The following is a 19,332-nucleotide window of genomic DNA, read 5'->3' as shown; positions in this document are numbered from 1 at the left end:
CTTAGCATAAGGGTTGTGAATCAACCCTTGCAATCAACGGGGTGACAAATGTCCCAGCCAGATCACCCTCACATCCTAAGGATTGTGAATGCAAGTGCATTTTATGTTTTTTCCCCCCAGGTTTTGAAAACCCATATACAATTTTTTAAAAAATCTATTTAATTCATTCATACCGCAGTGGAAGTGTCAACCCAGGTGGTGCACTAGAGAAAAAGACAAACTCTACGTTAAGGATTATTTTTAAAGGGATCAACAATAAAATGGCCCCAAGGGTCAGGCCCGCCCTGATCCTTTAAATGCTTGCTGTCCTTTAAAGGCCTCCTGGAGCCAGCTGGCTGCTGGGATTGGAGAGGGGAGACATAGCGTGGACATGTCCACCCTGTGCTTGCCTCCCCCAAGCCTCCCCGATCTGGTTCCCAGCTGGAATCTGGAATGGGAGGTGCAGGGTGGATATGTCCATCCTGCACCTGTCCTTCCCAGTTCTTTAAATGCTGGCTGCCAGCTTGGATCAGGGAAGGGAGGCACAACTGCCCTCTGTGAGCCTTCTCAAGCAGACTGCCAGCTTGTATCGGGCAGGGTGGGCACGAGACTAATATGTCAGCCCCCAACCCTCCTGAATCAAGCCAATCCAACAAGAGGAGTCTCTCCCAAGATCAGCTGGCTGTCAGGCAGTTTTAATCACTCCCCCCCCCCACCACACACACACACACACACACACAGCCTGACAAACAGCTGATTTCTCTGAGAGACTTTTGTTTGATCGGTTTAGAAATATTTTAAGGGAAATATAGGTCTAAATGCCTTAGAGCCTGAATTGATTCAGCTATATTCAAATTGTTCAAATCCAAATCCTTATATGAAACCATTGATTCAGGTGATTTGGATTTGGCCAAATCAATGGGGGCCAAATCCCAAAAGCCTAGCAAAGCCACAACTAGGGCTGCTCAGGGTAGGAGCACTGGCAGAACATGAGACCAAAGATGGTGGGTTTCTGATCTATCTTTATAGCAGATTTGGTTTCTGGAGAGCATGGTACAGGACACAGAAGACCAGATACAATGGTTGACATGATTAAGGGGAGAATAGTCCAAATAATCAATAGGGCATTAATGGGTGGACTGGACTCTGACAAAGAAATTATGATGGGCTTATTGGGGAAACCTCCAGAATTTGGAATGCTTCAGGAGGTCTTGAAGCGTTGGCTGGATTTGTACCTCAGCTTGGAGGAACTGGGACAAGATTCTATGACTTGTCTGGCCAATGATTTCATTAACTTTCTGATCTGCCTAGAAAACAATTTCATTTATCGAATGGTGGAAGAACCTATGAGAGGCTTGGCCATTCTCAACTTAATACTGACCAACAGGCAAGAGCTGGTGGATTAGGTGAAGGAGGTAGGGACCTGGGGGGAGGGGAGTGACCATGTCCTCCTAGGATGAGATAGGGATCCAAGGAAGTTCATAGTCAGATGTGTATGTTAAACTTTGACGGGACAGACTTTAAACATTGTGAAGAGAGTCATCCAGTGGACAAGAATGCTGGAAGAGAAAGGTGCAAGTGATGTGTGGGCTCAAACAAGAGCTACTGCATGCTCAAGCCATGACTATTCCAGCAAGATGGAAACATGCTAGGGAAGCCATGAAGCCTATTTTGATGAACAGAGAACTTCAGGAGGAGCTAAGGAAGAAAAGGGAAAATTTTCAAGAAATGGAGGGAAGGACAACGCTCTAAAGAAGTGTGTCTACAGGTTCCAAGGTACTGTAGGTCAGCCATCTGAGAGGCCAAAGCTGGGAGTGAGCTGAGACTGGCCAGGGAAGCCCACTAGAACAAGAAAAACTTCAGATATGTGAAGAGCAAATGTATGGTAAATGAGGCAATAGGCCAGGGATAGTCAAACTGCAGCCCTCCAGATGTCCATGGACTACAATTCCCAGGAGCCCCTGCCAGCGTTTGCTGGCAGGGGTTCCTGGGAATTGTAGTCCATGGACATCTGGAGGGCCGCAGTTTGACTACCCCTGCAATAGGCTGTTGGATCTAGATGGAGAGATTCTGACAGAGAGAAAGCAGGAAGGCTCAGGACCTGTTTTACTTCTGGACACATCTAGGGATGGTAGTAGGCAAGATATCATGTGTCAGTGGCAGGTTGACATGGACAGAGAGGTTGTTGAGAGGCAGCTGCCTGCACTGGATGAGTTTAAATCCCCTGGGCCAGATAGCAAGCACCTAAGAATGCTCAACTTTCTAGAGAGTTTGTAGAACCCTTGCCCATAATCTGTAGGGCCTCTTGGAGGAATGGAGATGTGCCATACATCTGGCAGGGGCTCATGGGAATTGTAGTCCGTGGATGTTTAGAAAGCCACAGTTTGTCCATCCCTCATTTATTCACTCCCTTCTAAGACAGCTTCGGGGAAAGTAGGAACCAAGAAGTAGAGATCTGCTAGGTTCAGGATGCATGATGAATATGTGTTGTGATTTCAGGTCATCATTTAAAAACTGGATATCTGCCTTAATAGTTATCCTAACAACAACCATGTGCAACCCCTATATCTAGCCAATCCACCATTCTTCTCCAGCATTTGAACATATGAATAACTGGTTCTCATATATGGAGCCCACATATATATATGCTGATTTTTGACAAACCCAGAAAGAATCAACCTTATTTTTCATTTGATCAATGTGGAACCTTAGGGAGGAGAATTAATAATTATAAATTACCTTGTGTATTATGTGGCATGTTCCTTCTCAGGATCAAGCAGATCCATGACAAATTGATGTTAGTGACCCCCCATTATTACAAGACACACAAATGGGCATGTTGTTTTAACTTGTTTTATTTGCATCCTGCCCTCTCTCAGACACACAGAAGAAGAAGAGCTGGTTTTTATACTCTACTTTTCATTACCCAAAAGAGAATCAAATTGTCTTACCATCCCTTTCCTCTCCCCACAAGAGACACCCTGTGAGGTAGGTGAGGTTGAGAGAGCCTTGATAAGACTGCTGTGTGGGAATAGCTTCTAACAGAGCTGTGGCAAGTCCAAGGTCACCCAGCTGGTTGCATATGGAGGAGGAACGGAGAATCAAACCTGGCTGGCCAGATTAGAAGCTGCCGCTCTTAACCACTACACCAAGCTGGCTTGTACACAGACAAGATGTAATCTCCGGGTCAGGTATTGATGAAGAGCAGATAAATTTAGCCCTAATCTGGACAGGCCAATCTCATCAGATCTCAGAAGCTAAGCAAGTATTCAGACAGGAGACCTTCAAGGAATACCAGGATCATGACATGGAGACAGGCAATGGCAAAATCATTTCTGTTTGTCTCTTATCTTATATGTGGTTGTGCACCGCCCTGGTTTGGCAACCCTGAAAAGGACGGTATATAAATTGAATAATTAATAAATCCTGACGCTATTCAACATATCTTACTGGATTGTCCCTTGTTTACTGTCCAGTGAAGGCATGTTATACTTTTTATACCAAAATGGAAAAACCATTCAAAAGACCTGATCTGCCAATTTTTACTGAGTGATAAGGATGCCGATGTCACTTTTATTGTGGCTGAATTTCTGTCTTCAGTTTTTAAATTCAAACTGATTGATGTATCTTGACTATCTCTGTTTATCTTGCTAATCTGCTTTATGCCAATAAAGGTATTGTGTGTGTGTAATTAATAAATAAATAGCCCTATGGGAACACCATAATTTAGCTGTGCCTTGTTGGCACATACACCACCAGATGAATTTAGCTTCAGAGTTGGCATTACATCAGAGGTTTATGTAACACCTTCCTTTCCCATTGTGCCTTTGAAAATACAAACACTTGTATTAGGAAAGTTATATTTATGAAGTACACTCTGTTGTATGGGCTAGGCCAAGACTGTGGACAACAAGGTTCAAATCTAGACTTCGGAAGAAGAAGAAGAGCTGGTTCTTATATGCCGCTTTTCTCTACCCGGAGGAGTCTCAAAGCAGCTTACAGTTGCCTTCCCTTTCCTCTCCCCACAACAGGCACCCTGTGAGTTGGGTGAGGTTGAGAGAGCCCTGATGTTACTGCTTGGTCAGAACAGCTTTATCAGTGCTGTGGTGAGCCCAAGGCCACCCAGCTGACTGCATGCGGGGGAGCGGGGAATCAAACCCAGCTCTTCAGAAATGTTTTGACCTGAGTCTCACGGACTGTAATCTGTGGTGGAAAATCTGGATCTTGAGACTTACCAGGTATATAGGGGAAAAGAAGAAAGGCATCTATGTGGGATACAGACTATGCTAAGCTAACAAGGGGAGTTTTCAAGGTGTATGTTAAAAAATATGGACAAACACATAGGCTTGCTAGGCCTAGCAACCGTGGGAGATTGGGGAAAATGTGAGAACTTCCCAAGGTGGGTCGTGGGTGTGTTCATCATCCCTGCTTGATTACACAAATTCCAGCATGATCCAGGAGCCATGGCATTACAATAGGTTCACAGTCTAGCCCTTGCCCCAAAACATGATGGATTCCATAGACTTTTGGCCTGAGTACCCACCTCACTCACAAAGCCAACATATCCAGGTTGTGCCAAAAGCTATACAATGAAGCAGAGATAGGAAACAGAGACTACTGCAGACACGGATACTACACATCCCGATTGGCTGGCCATTTTTACCCCCTGATCAGCTGAGTGTCAATGGGCAGTGGCAGGAATCTTCTGAAATTCTCCAGCTGTATGTAGGCAAATGATAAACCTAGGTCCAGATCTACATATTGAATCCTCCCCTTCCTTTTTAAAATAAAGCTAGTAACCCTTATAATTAAGGAGGGAAAGCTTAAAATTCTGGAGACTTCATAGATACTACAGCTTTCGTTGAGACGATTACAAGGATAAGGAGGCGTCTTTGATGAAGCTACGCCCTCAGAAGACGTTTGCTAAGAGAAGCCCGGCCATGACCTGAAAGACGAGGGTGGCTGGAGAGGGGAGGGGACCCAGGCTCCCCCTGTTTGTGCATGTCGCTTTCCGTGTCAGCTTGTAGATGTCGCCTCCAAAGGACATGAGGTCATTCTCCTTCAGGGTGCAGGCGCTGGGCGTGGCACAGCCCCTCATAGAGAAGTTGTGAGGCAGCTTCCCTGTGGAGAAAAATTATGCAGAGGAGCAAATCAAAGAGAAAGAACAAAACCTCACTTGGGGCTTGTGCATCATTTAGGAAGACTGTAGCTCAGGGGTAGTCAAACTGCCGCCCTCCAGATGTCCATGGACTACAATTCCCAGGAGCCCCTGCCAGGAAATGCTGGCAGGGGCTTCTGGGAGTTGTAGTCCATGGACATCTGGAGGGCCGCAGTTTGACTACCCCTGCTGTAGCTGGAGACTTAGTGATGTTCGCCCCCATTTCCTTCTGGCACTGCCGAAGTCGGCATGGGGGAAATGGGGAAGGGCACCAGCATGCAATGTCACTTCTGGGGGTGGGGGGAGAAGCAGAAATTACTTCAGAGGTAATTCTCTAGAAATTCCCATAATTCCTCTCCCCACCCCAATAAAAGCATCAAATGAACATTGACTATTGGATGAAACGTCCTCTTGGGAGGGGTGGCCAAACCATGACTTGTCAGATATCCAAGGACTATAATTCCCATGAGCCCTTGGCAGCACATGCTCATGGGAATTGTAGTTCATAGAAGAAGAAGAAGAAGAAGAAGAAGAAGAAGAAGAAGAAGAAGAAGAAGAAGAGTTGGGTCTTATATTCCACTTTTCTCTACCCAAAGGAGTCTCAAAGCAGCTTACATTCCTGTTCCCTTTCCTCTCCCCACAACAGACACCCTGTGAGGGAGGGTCAGAACAGCTTTATCAGTGCTGTGGCGAGCCCAAGGTCACCCAGCTGGCTGCATGTGGAGGAGCACAGAATCAAACCACACTCCTAACCACTACATTGGCCTCTGGGCCACAGTTTGGCTGCCCCTGCTCTAGAACTGTAGTCCTGCTTGTTCTCTACCTCTTGGAAGAAGAGGGTAGAAGCAAAATTGTCAAATCCTGGTTGAGAAATTCTTTGAAATTTGGAGGTGAATCTTGGGGAGGGGCAGGACCTCAGTAGGGCTCAATGCCATTAAGTCCATCCTCACAAAGTAGCCATTATTTTCAGGGGAACTGATCTCTGTAGTCTGGAGATCAGCTGTCATTACAGGAGATAGCCCCACTCTTGGAAGCTAGCAACCCTAGGCTGCTGCAGAAAGTGGGAGCATGTTCAACTTTAAATTGTTAGCCTCTTTAGTGGCCCTGACTAGGCAGGAAGGCAGAATATAAATTATGTAAACAAATGAAGATAACGGTACAGCAGAACAGCAGAGATCTTGCACCAAACAGTCCAAAGCTGGTTATGGGATCAGTTCTGCTTTCCTCTAATCCAGCAATTCCCAACCATGGATGCCAAGAGCTCCAGGGGAGATCTGCAGAGCGTTCGTGGCCTTTCCCTTTCTGCCTTAATGAACTTGGCCACAAGCTAGGGAACCAGCCACTTCCATTGCTCCTCCTGCCTGCCTCCTGAGCATGGGTGAGATATCTCATGCTTTCTGCTCCTGGGAATGGGCAGAGCCTGCATGCCTACTGCATGAAGAGCCAGTTTGGTGTAGTGGTTAGGAGTGCGGACTTCTAATCTGGTGACCCAGGTTCAATTCTGCACTCCCCCACATGCAGCCAGCTGGGTGACCTTGGGCTTGCCACAGGACTGATAAAGCTGTTCTGACCGAGCAATAATATCAGGGCTCTCTCAGCCTCACTTGTAAGCTGCTATGAGACTCTTTCGAGTAGAGAAAAGCATCATATAAGAACCAACTCTTCTTCTTCTTCTTCTTCTGCTGCTGCTGCTGCTGCTGCTGCTGCTGCTGCTGCTACTACTACTACTACTACTCCCACCATAAATTGCCTCCTGTCTCTTCCTCCAAGTCCTCCTTGAGCCTGCCTGTTAACATGGGCAGGTATGTCACTTCTTGGAGCATGGCAGTGAGGTGTGGAAGCTTCTCAAAGCTTCAAAAAATTTTCCAGGGCTCCTCCATGGTCAAAAGGTTGAAAAAGGTTGCTCTAGTCCCTTCTGCCCTTTATTGGAGACTGCAAAGAAGAGATTCTCCCAGCTGCCCCAGTTCATCCCCCATCTGTAATCCCCCTGCCCCAAGTAATTAATAACAGTGTAGGTCACTGTACAAGTAACAAGGGCTCTTATCCTGACCCTAGATGTGATCCTTGACTCCATAAATAGGGTCTTGATAAATACCAATAGATACTCCCTCGAGGCTGATGCACGTCTCTTCAGCTCCTGTGCAGGGGATGACAGCTTGGCCTTCGCATAGGCTCTTGTTCTGGTTCTCACAGGCTGGACAATACACCCCATTCTTCAAGGAACTGGCTGGAGGCACTGCAGGACAATCAGAGGCAGTTCTCGTGTGTGTAAGTGCCAAGAACAGGCCTCACATAATTGGAGGCAAGCAAAATACTTCCCACTTGTCCCCGGATTGGCTGGTTTCCATGCCCTGTCTATTTAGAACAATAAAAATGGCTAGGAGACTGCAATAAAAGCAAACTTGATGGTTCTTAATATGTTTTAAGTGAGAAAGCTAATGTGTTGGGACTTTCAGATTTGGCTGGATCCTGAGTCTCTCCAGAGAAATAGAGCTTCAGAGTAACAGAGTGTTTGAAAGTCTGCCGGTATTACTTATCTTTTTGTATGATGCACAGATTCAGACCTACAGCACTTTGAGTTTTAAAAGAGAGAATCTTTACTAGGAAATATTATTTACAGAAATATATCATATTCATCTGCTTCAGTCTCTTTACTGAAGCAGAGTACAAAAACTTAATTACAAAGAAAACACATTGCAAGCCTCTTGTGGCTAGGCTGCAAGCAGACTACATGCCTACATATCGGCAGAGAGCTTTAATGGAGAACACTACTCCTTGTTTTTGCAAAGCACACACACTGAACTGCTTCTTCCTGAAGAAGCAGGAAGTGGTTGGGAGCCCACTTTGAACAAAGGAGTCTCAGACCATGTGCTGGTGGTTTTCCACTGCTCATGACTGCAGTTTCCAGCCATGGCCACCTGGCACCACTAGTGAGCACACAAGTGCAGCTGGTTAAATACTTAACAGCATCTCTTCAAGGCTGATTTCACCAAATCACTTGCTGATTGCAATTCCAACAAAATCATTGGAGGGGAAACCTGCTTGCCCCAAGAATCTGGAGCCAGAGGAGTAGATTTGGCCCTAGAATACTTACACCTTTATTTCCTGCCATGGTTGCTCAAACCAATATGCAGAAAACCAATCATATGCGTGAAGCCAAACCTAGAAAAAAATGGCATAGGCTAAGAACTTTTTCTTCGTTTATTCAAGTTGAGCCAGAACAGGGTCTGGATCCACAAGCTGTTTTCAAACCAAAATTTTCACCAGTGGCTCACAAATGAATTCTTAATAGAATAGAATGAGCAGAAATGGACAGATAGTTTGAGGGCCGATGGCCACTTTGATATTTGGAAATTCAGCAAACAAATCTAAAAAATACACATCAGAGAGTCTTCTAGAAAATAAGAACATTTGAATATATGTTAAGAATTAATTTGTGAGCCACTGATGAAAAATTCGGTTTGGAAATGGCTTTTGTATCCAGACTCTATTTTGGCTCAATTTGAATAAAAGAAGAAAAAGTCTTTAGCCTATTCCAATTTCTTTCTCGGTATGGCAAACCGATATGCAGACTTGCCATGTTAATTTTGATTAGTCTGGTCACTTGGTACAAGGAGCTATCTTTGACAAGGGGTGAATCTGCACTGGGCTTTTTATCCCCAGTGACCCCAAATTAGAGAAAGCCATCTACACGTTATTTGATTTCCATTCTGCTATTTAGCACTTTAAATTTTTCCTCTGCCACATCTATGATTGATCCACCGTAACACTACCTTTCCCCCTGTGATATCCAGGAGTGGATATAGCTTTCTACATTTGAGGAAACGACGCTGAGAGTCCCAGTATTAAGTGTAGATGTTCTGTGTTTTGCCAGATTGACTTCCTGCCCTGTGCCTCCAATGCTGATGTAGCTAAGCAGTCTGTCGCTGAATGGTCAGGGCGTCAATTCAAAGACTTCCTGGTTTCCAGTTGTCATTCCCTCACAAGACTTATGTTTGCACTCATTTTGGGATCTATTTTAAAGTGAATGTACTCCAAAAGCCCACACTTATCTGAGCAGACATTTGCCTCTTGGATTTATTGTCCCCTCCTCTTTCAATGTGAGGCTGCTGCCCCCCCCCCGCTTCTGCAGGAAAAGAAAGATAAACAAGCAGGCTTGTGCTCCACTTGCCCCTTCCTCAGCTTGCTCTGGCTGTAGACTCAGGACTAGTCAAAAGCCAGGAAATAAAGCACACTCCAGCTTTGTGCTCCTTCAGTGCTGGCTAGAACTTCACCTGACCCCCCCCCAAAAAAAAAAACAAGCAGGAAGGAGACTGAAAATTGGGACAATGCAAATGCAGAAGTGCAATATGTTTAAAATCGGGGTGGGGGGGAGGAAGGCTATAGATATGGGTTCAAATTGACCAGGATTCAGCAAGAATTTACAGTGGAAAAAATGTAAGTGCAGAACCAGCCCAGATCTCCCTGCTGTTCTAGAGTTTGACCATAGGCAGATGGTGGTGCACAGACTCAGTTCCCGCCTGGCATCCTTTGGGTTACAATTTTAAGGCTTGTTGTGGACGTAGGGACCGAAATCAACTCATCTTGTGAACTCAGAACAAGAGATAGTATCTTGTCCCAGCCTCATCCTGAGAACCAGTGCTACCAGTACCTACCACTTAGAGCCAGCTGGTCATTACAGCCACTGGTTGCACAGCAGGCCAGATTGCTCCGAACTTGCCTTCCGGCTATGGTGCTCACAGTGAGGATTAATGGCGTACAGGAGGTTGGGGCAATGCATCCCTTGTAGGCTCGGCTGACACTTCCTTCTGAAGATGAGAAAAACCAAGTATCATCTCCTTCCTGAGATGTGGAACATATTTTCAATCACTAACCAATGTCTGTTGTCTACTCTTCCACATTTCAATTGAAGACTGAGTTAGCCTGGGTCATCCAGGCCAGGGCAGAAAGAGAAGGTATCTTTTTCTATTTGAGAATCAAAATTGGATGCATCTAGTCCTTGAAAGGTTTATCATATATACTCTCATATAAGCCGTTTTTTAAAGCAGAAAAAGTCCCCCTACGCTTATATGCAGGTATTAAAAAATCCGGCTTCCAGACAAGACAGGAGGGCAGGGGTGGGAGACAACCTGAAGAAGCAGAGGCAGGAATGAAGTAGAGACACAGAAAGCCAGGGAGTTACAGCAGAAGGGGAAGGGAAAAGCAGTCTCCACCTCCCCCCCTCACTTCCTTAACGAGGCTAGCACATGTTGCTAAGCCTCTGTATCAGAGGGAGAACAGAGAGCAGAAGGAGGAAATGCCCCTAGAGGAAGAAATGAAAAGGGAAGGGAACAGAACACCAGGCTAAGAAGAAGGGAAGGAGCTCATTATTGGATATAAAAAGGCATGAGGGATCAGAGGGAGGAGGGAGGTGGGAAGAAAAGGGGGGAAAAGATCCTCCCTAAAATGAGGGGGGGAGAAAGGAGAAAAGGCCACTATCCAAACACCAGCCTCGGTGAAATTGGGTGCCTCGGCTTATATGTGGGTCGGCTTATATGCGAGTATATATGACACTTTACCATGTGGAAAGGAATCACTGTTCAGAGGTGCCCAACCTCTGTGTTGCTCTGTGAGTCCCCATCAGCAGCTCATACAATCTTCCCTGAGAACAGGTATTTGATGTCTTTGGGTCTTTTGTTTATGGCCCAGGAGCTGTTCACTATCATTGTTGATGCATCCCATTTTAGATCCACAACAATTCTGTGATGCGTTAGGCTTAGAAATATGAATTGACCCGATCCACCCAGTGAGTTTTAAGGCTAAACAGAGATTTGCACCTGTCCCAGGATGAACAGTCTATATACTGGTGCCCCAAAGTGGTGGTTTTAGACAAAGGGTGAGACCAGGTTGGTCTTTTGCCCTGCAAGGCTTCTGGTTGGCCATTGGGGATTTGATCGCACACCAGCCTCCCTACCAAAAGTCTCCATCTCATGCAAACCCGCAGCTATGGCAATGATTGAACAAAGCATTCACCTCGAAACCCTGAACAATGCTGTGTATAACAACATAGGGTGGGTGGGAGGGAAGCAGCTCCCACAGTGTCTCTGGCTAAGAGGGCGAGACCCACGCATGTGGAGACTTAATCGCCACAGGTCCTGCCCTGTCTCTAGATGCTGTGTGTGCTGTGTGCCAGCAGCATGCACACTAGAGGGCCTCTGGGTGGTCGCCTCTCCCTCACAGCAATCCCTCCGCTGCATCAATGTTTGGCCAAGGTAAGTCTCGGCCGGGTTTTTGGCAGTAACTGCCAGCATAGCACAAGGATCTTCACTGTGTGACTGAAGGTAAATCATGGCAGCCATTTTGTGGCTGGCTTTGCCACCTGCAGCAGCTATTTTTGGCAGCCATTTTGTGACTGTGCCCACTGTACTGTGTCAGAACTCCTAAAGTGCCTCCAGGCTCAAACCTGGAGAGAACCTCTGCTGTATACCATACCAGGAATGCTGGGGAGCTGATAATCCTTTGTACCTACCAAATGTGTTGGCCACTTCTAGATGGACACATATCATTCCTGCATTTGAACAATTCATATTAAGATTGCAAAGCTCCCCAAGGTTGCACTGAGCACACGCCATGGTACTGTTTTCTCCTGGAAAGAAGGAGAAGGAAAGGGAGAGTACATTAATCATTCTTAGCATTGTGGCTTTAATGGGGTGCACAGGTCAAGATTCATCCCCATAGTTAGCTGGTCAGGCCTTGGTAACAGCAATGGCCAAAAGTCCACTGGGAAGGAACCCTTGAAACTACACTTCTCATGTACTGGCCAGTTAGGGATGCCAGACTCCTGCTGGGGCCGGAGGGAACCTCGCTTTGGCATTGCTCATGCACACGCATGCACACACACTTTGGTGGTTTCAGAAAGTTAGGGGAAATTGTGCCAGGCCTATAAAACAGAGCTCTTCTGCCAGGCTTTTGGTTTGGGCCAGAATTAACATCTTCCTACTTGCCTATCTATAGCCCCACCCATTCTATCTGTCTATGCATCCCCAGACTAGTCTGACCATTTTGGAATCACCTTAGAAGCTGCTGTGGAGTAGCTGTTGATATTAATTATAAACTGTTACCTAGTTTTAAGCTAATTTGAAACTTAAATTTAATTTGTTTTAAACATGGTATTTATATATCACTTTGTACACTGCCCTGAGCTGGCTTGCTGGGAGGGCAGTTTAGAAATCTAATCTGTTCCACAAAATATATTTCTGGTAAGACCTTGAAGACGGAGCGTGACTCATGGCTTAAATGCCACTCAGCGCTTAACACCCACTAAGTGTAGCTGTCCCACCCCTGAGCACCTCCACCTCCAACTGGCATGCCTGTCTGTCCAGCAGCCAGCCAATTGCCTTCCATCCCCCACCGCTGACCACCCCCTCCTCCTTCCATTTCCCTCCAAGGCTCCAGATCCCTGCTGCGTGAGAACTGCCCCTGCCGGTGAGTTCCCTTCCCAGGTCTTCCCTTCTCCAGCCTGCAGCTTTTCAGGTCTTGGGGGGAGGAAGAGGCCATCCACAGAGTTCTTCCACCTCACCCCACCCCCCAATCTAGTGCCCATTGTATTCCTGAATGCAATGGGCTTGGCCCCTAGTCTGTAACAGGAGCTCGCTGTTATAATAACTAGCTAAGGGCTAAGTGGGCGGAGAGTGGGCATGGCCTGTCCAAGGTGGGGCCCAATCGGGACTCACAAAGCGCGTCCCGATTGGGCCCTCCCTTGCACAGGCCATGCCCACTCCCGCCCACCCAGCTCCCCAGGACACATGTAAGTGCCCTGGGGGGAAGGTGGGGCTTTCCCTTTCTCATTGGGCCTTGCTATGGTGGAGCCGGGGGGGGGGGCTTTCTGTTGCCCATTGGCCGCAGCAAGAGGGCTTCACAGCCCAACGGGATGCTGGCGTGATGGCAGAGCCGGGAGGGCTTTTCATTGTCCATTGTCCCACGAAGCTCTCTTGCCTCCTTGCAGATGCGGCGTGATGGCTTCGTGGCCCAACAGGGAGCTGGCAGCGGGGGGAACAGGGGGGGCCTTTCCCTTAACCCTTGAACCCCTTTCAAAGCCCATTTTTAAAATGGGCTTTGATACTAGTAAACAAATAAATCCCCACTTCCAAACAGCTGTTCTTGCAGTGATCCTCGCCCACCTGGACCTCCACACTAACCGAGACTAGGAAGAAATTCCCAACCTGCTGATATTACCCAGAAGTGATATCAGTCCACTGGGCTTGTCAGCGCATGATGCGCTGGGGTTTGGACAAAACACTGGTTTGAGGCTGATTTTTTACCATAGAGTTTTCACAGAAGCCAGTGTTACCCCTGACATCTCTACATCACTTCTGGGTGATGCCAGCACACCAGACACTCTTCTGGGTTCAAGTGCGGAGGGAGACCTCTTGGGGAGTGCCCCCCTGCCCTCCCCCCAATAGCATGGCTGATTTCGACCGCCCTATGTCCTGGGAGCCCATACCAATATCTGAAGCCAAGCCTCCAACACCAGGTGAAGAACACTCACCGTGAACGCAGAATAGGAGACGAAAGGCCAGAATTAGAAGTACAGTTGTCTTCATGGCGCTTGAGAGGATACACGAGTCTCTCGGGACAGACTCTCTGGAGCAGGAAATTATCACACTGCAAAAAGAGAACTTGTTACATTTGCATGGCATGCAAATGGATAGTTCTTGCTCCAAATCTGCCCTCCCTCCCCTGTGTTGCCCATCCATGACATGCAACACACAAAGCTGCCTTATCCTCCGTCAGACTCTGGGTCTATCAAGGTCAGTATCGCCTGCTCAGGCTGGCAGCAGTTCCATGGTAAAAGACACTGCAGGTCAGCTCCAGCCTGACACTTTAGACTGGGACCTGGGGCCTTCTGCATGTGAAGCAGATGCTGGATCACCAAACCACAGGTCCTTCATGAGCTGTCTAGATAAGCCTTTTCTACGATGATGAACCCGGGTGTGCTGCGGGCCCTGTGGGAGCTTTCGGCATTCCGCAGGGCCTGCAAAATGGAGCTCTTCCGCCAGGTCTATGGTTGAGTAAGGGGTAGTGAGAAAAATCGGCACCCCCCGGTGCTAGGCAGCAGTCAGTTCCTGTCATCTTGACCCCTCTTCCCATCTCTCCAGAGCAGGGGTAGTCAAACTGTGAATGCTGGCAGGGGCTTGTGGGAATTGTAGTCCATGGACATCTGGAGGGCCACAGTTTGACTATCCCTGCTCCAGAGGATGGGATGGACAGTTTGGAGGGATTAAAGTCATGTTGTTCTGTTTCACTGTGATTTTGTTGTGTGTTTTAATGGGGTTTTGTCTGGGGGTTTACTGGACATTTATAACCCTCCACAAGCCAGTCTCGGGAGTAGCAGGAAATAAATGGAATAGTAATAAAATAATAATATAATAATAAAATAATAAATAATAATAAATAAATAATAATGGATCTATGATATGAAGCCTTTTCTATGAAGATTAGTGTCCTGCCCTAAATGGCCCAGGCTAGCCTGATTTCTTCAGATCTTGGAAATTAAGTTGGACCAGCCTTGGTTAGCATTTAGATGGGAGACCACCAAGGAAGTCCAGGGTTGCAGGGCAGAGACAGGTGATAGCAAACCACCTCTGAAGGTCTCTTGTCTTGAAAACCCTGTGGGGTAAGTATAAGTTGGCTGCAACTTGATAGCAATTTCCATTATGTTGAGTAGGGTTGTCCTGCTGGCCGCTATGGATCCCTCTTCTCCCCTCGGCCTGAAAAATCCCACCACTGCTCAGTGGAGCAGTAAGGAAAAAATGAGGGACAGAATCACCATTATCTGACACTCTAGGTAAAAAACCATAGAGATTTGGGGGATTCCTAGAACACCATGCCATGTCATTTTCTCCATTGCTCCCAGGGCTGGCAACCTTAAATGGAACTTGGCAGACCAGGGACTGGGAAATCAATGGCCACCCAACGGAGCCCAACGCACCAGGAAGTGCGATGGCAGAGACCAGCCAGGACCAGCGCGAGGGCGGTGAGTGGACCTGGGGTTGGAGGGAGGGAGGACCACGGCCTTGGGAGGGAGGACCGCGGCGCCGCTTTTCGGGGGGGGGGTCTGAGAGAGGGGGTGGGTGGGTGGGGGGGTGGGAGCATGTCCCTTACCCTTCCCCCTTCTCGCCTTTCAAACCCCGCCCAAAGACTGCAGGTAGTCCCCCCCCCCAAACCCACTCTCACTGCTAGCGTCCATTGCATTTAGAACTGCAATGGGCTTGATTACTAGTCCAAGATATACAGCGGCAAAAAACCAACAACTAAATCCCACCCAATATTAACCCCGGGGTTGCTTATCTTAAACCGCCAATAGAGTAGCCCAGGAGGGGTGAGTTACAGAAATCTATTCTGGAGGTGACCATCGCATGGATCACTGTGGCCAGATGTTCAGGAGATAGGTGGGGCACTAGTAGCTGAGCTTGGCAAAGATGGAGAAATGCCTGGCTGGCTACCTTCTTCACCTGAGCCTCCAGCATTAATGAGGAATCGAAGGTCACTCCCAAATTCCTGGCCTGGGACACAATGACCAGTTGCGTCCCTGCCAAGGTGGGAAGGCGTGCTTCCTAATCTGCCCCCCTACCACCCAGGCACAGGACCTCCGTCTTGGAGGGGTTGAGTTTCAGGCAAAAGCCCATGAAAAACCCAGAAAAGATGCTGCAGCAGAAAATACATACCCAATCTAACACTCCCATAAAACACACACTAGCATGGAGAGGGTGAACCAAGGGCATTGACATAAATCACTACCGCCACTCGTGGGGGTGGGGGACCATGATCTTCCTTGTCATACGTACACATCTAAGTATTTTGTAAAAGAAGCCACGTAAGCCCCTAACGGTTAACCAAAAATATAGAGCAATAGTGCATCATGGTTCCATGTGTCTATTTCCCTGTTGATTTCTTATGAATAACATTGAATTGTTTTTTCTTTCAGCACTTAAGGACATAGAATCATAGAATCATAGAGCTGGAAGGAACCTCATGGGTCATCTAGTCCAACCTCCTGCACTATGCAGGACACTCACATCCCAATCGCTCATCTACTGTGACCTGCCATCCCCTTAAGCCGTCACAGAATCAGCCAAAGATGAGGAACCCACCACCTCCTGAGGAAGCCTGTTCCACTGAGAAACCACTCTGTCAGGAACTTCTTCCTGATGTTTAAACAGGATTTCTTTTAAATTAATTTCATCCCACTGGTTCTGGTCCATCCCTCCGGGGCAAGAGAGAACAACTCTGCTCCATCGGCAGCCTTTTAAATACTTGAAGATGGTGATCAGATCCCCTCTCAGTCGTCTCCTCTCCTGGCTAAACAGACCAAGCTCCCCCAACATGTTTCTGGTTCTCTCACTAATGCCCCTAGAAAGAGAGATCTTCCAAACTGACTTTGCGACTCGATTTCCTCCATTGTGCAGCGTGTGATAAAGAGGCTGTGCCATCTTGACCGTGTAATGTCGACATGTCCGCGTTCATCCATTGTATGGCTTGCGGGGAGGGCTGGGTTGGACTGTCATTCTGCCACCTGGGTGCCTGGCGTACAGGATGCAGGCCAGTTCCCACGCTGCTGCTTCATTGTATTTGCCCATCCATGCTGGGTGTGTCGATCCCATAGTGGGCATATTTCCACTCACCGTTATTGCCCACAAGCAAGCAGCTCAGAAGTAGCAGAATTTGGACCATTTGCTTTGCCCAGGATCAAAAATCAGTACATGCCCACCAAGACACTATTTACAAGCTTCCTGCTCCTGTGTAGTCCTCAAAACGATTTGTATTTCAAATTTGCGAAAACTGCCTTATGTTGTTTTGTTATTCTACCAGTGCCATTCAGGTCCAAACTCAAGGGCTTTGTGCCTGCCTGAAGAATATTCAAGAGCCTCTCCTCCAGATTTCTAAACTTAGTTTCTCTTGAGAGTAGACTATACTCCTGTCTAGAGTCTTAACTTGGGCAAGATTGAGCAACCTCAGTATTCCAGAATTGTGCCAGAGATTATGGGATATCACATAAGGAGGGCCAACCTTGGATTGTAATTGGATGGGAGACTTCCAAGGATTCGGGTGGTAGTTCTTCTAAGGACCACTAGGGGTCATGATATGGAGGCAGCCAATGACAAACCAGCTCTGAATGTCCCTTGCCTGGCTGCCAGACAATCTTTGGAACTTCTGACTATACTACACATGCCATAGTTAAGCGCGGTGGACTCCAATTCAGAGGACAGGGTTCGATTTCCCCACTCCTCCACATGCAGCCAGCTGGGTGACCTTAGGCTAGTCACTGTTCTTATAGTGCGGTTCTCTTAGAGATCATTCTGCCCCCCTGACTCACAGGGTGTCTGTTGTGGGGAGAGGAAATGAAAAGGTGTTTGTAAACTCACTTGGGACAACTTCAGGTAGAGAAAAGCAGTGGTTAGGAGTGCAGACTTCTAATCTGGTGAGCTGGGTTTGATTCCCCGCTCCTCCCCCACATGCAACCAGCTGGGTGACCTTGGGCTTGCCACAGCACTGATGAAGCTGACTGAACAGTAATATCAGGGCTCTCTCAGCCCCAGCTCCCTCCCAGGGTGTCTGTTGTGGGGAGAGGAAAGGGAAGGCGATTGTAAGCGGCATATAAGTACCAGCTCTTCTTCTTCTTCTTCCTTGTCTCCTCTTAATTGGTATACTGAGAATCAGGAAACAACCAGCAGGACTTTAATCTTTACCCAAAAAGACATTTTGAGCAGATCAGAACTTCAGACTGTCAGACAGTTCTGAAATCTGTCTCATGCAAAAATTTCAAGAAAATGTCACTTGGGTGAAATCAGAAAAATAGAAAAAGGAAAAGGTTTCCCACAAGTTAAGTGTCAGAATGAATCCTCACTTCTGTACCAAAAATACAGTTCCAGGCCAGAAACAAATCTGCCCCCATCAAGTTATCATCTATGTCAAGCATTCACGGTGAATTCTTGGATTTTGTGAATATCAGTACCAATTTGGTTTCTGACATTCAAAGATTTTGCAGTACCTCCCTAAGTACATAACTGAGTCTAACCTCACAGTAGAATTTTGCAAATTCTATATTAACTTTGTTTCCTGAGCAAACCACCCCGTATTGAGTCTGCCAAGAAAACGCTGGAGGGCGTCACCCCAAGGGTCAGACATGACTCGGTGCTTGCACAGGGGATACCTTTACCTTTACCTTTAAGCATTAGAGGTTGCCATTTGGAAACATAAAAATGGATACTAAGAAGAGCCATATAACAGAAACTTGGTGCTGACTTACCTTCTTGTTAAGTTCCCCAAAGCCGATCGCAAAGACAACAGGAAGACGGGGGAACTGATCAGATTGTGCTTTTCCTTCAAACGAAAGGCACAATCTGATCAGTTCCCCCGTCTTCCTGTTGTCTTTATATAGAGCTGATAGATGATTCACATAGACTAGGAAATAGCTGATAACAGCTGGCAGTTCCTTAATGCCTAGAAAAAGACCCTGAAAACACAGTTTCGCCACTCCTACAAACCACACGTGGAAACATACACTTGTGCTTTAAATATAAATTATTATGCAATATCTTCCTGTTACTTCTAATGAGTCTATGTTTTAACATAAGGGTTATAGGAGTGGTGAAACTTTTCCCCCAGTGTCTTTTTGTATTCATATAATCTAAAACACTGTGACCCCTTTCGATGGTGGCAGTTGCTTAATGGCCTACAGATAGATTTTGGGGAGGGGGGCACATTTCTGCCACCGAGTGTCTCGTCCTCTCTTACTAGCCATCTTTTTATAGTAATGATTTCAGATAAAGAAATCATCTTATCATGGATCAAGAGAAATGCATTTTCATATTTTGAAAAGATGGCAAATCTCATTCGAAGTCAGGGGTTTTTTATATATGGTGTTACAGGAACAGGAGATACCATGTGAGATACTACTGGGAACAATTGGTTTGCAAACATTTTAGGAGATCCAGGGAGACCTTAAAACGATATCTTCAAGAACAAGAAGAGTTTGTTCTTATACCTCGCTTCTTACTGCATGTAGGAGTCTCAAAGTGGCTTACAATTGCCTTCCTCTCCCCACATCAGACACCCTGTGAGAGAGCTCTTGAGAGAACTGCTCAGTCAGAACAGCACTATCAGGACTGTGACTAGTCCAAGGTCACCCAACTGGCTCCATGTAGAGGAGTGGG

At 46.9% G+C, this 19,332-nt stretch overlaps 1 protein-coding gene across 1 annotated transcript; it reads right to left on the bottom strand.

Moving 5' to 3' along the window:
- Window positions 1-2,818: 2,818 nt before the first annotated feature.
- On the bottom strand, window positions 2,819-18,506 carry LOC143837244 (phospholipase A2 inhibitor and Ly6/PLAUR domain-containing protein-like). Its single transcript, XM_077336853.1, has 6 exons — window positions 18,426-18,506; window positions 13,665-13,780; window positions 11,646-11,762; window positions 9,793-9,945; window positions 7,233-7,373; window positions 2,819-5,100 (listed from the first exon to the last, which is right to left on the bottom strand). Exons 2-6 carry the CDS (start codon window positions 13,717-13,719, stop codon window positions 4,889-4,891), a joined length of 678 nt encoding a protein of 225 aa, XP_077192968.1. The 5' UTR covers window positions 13,720-13,780; window positions 18,426-18,506; the 3' UTR covers window positions 2,819-4,888.
- Window positions 18,507-19,332: the final 826 nt, after the last annotated feature.

Source organism: Paroedura picta, chromosome 5 (assembly GCF_049243985.1).
Source record: "Paroedura picta isolate Pp20150507F chromosome 5, Ppicta_v3.0, whole genome shotgun sequence".
NCBI classification, from domain to species: domain Eukaryota; kingdom Metazoa; phylum Chordata; class Lepidosauria; order Squamata; family Gekkonidae; genus Paroedura; species Paroedura picta.
The sequence above is the reverse complement of the archived record's forward strand: the minus strand, read 5'-3'. Positions and strand labels throughout refer to the sequence as shown.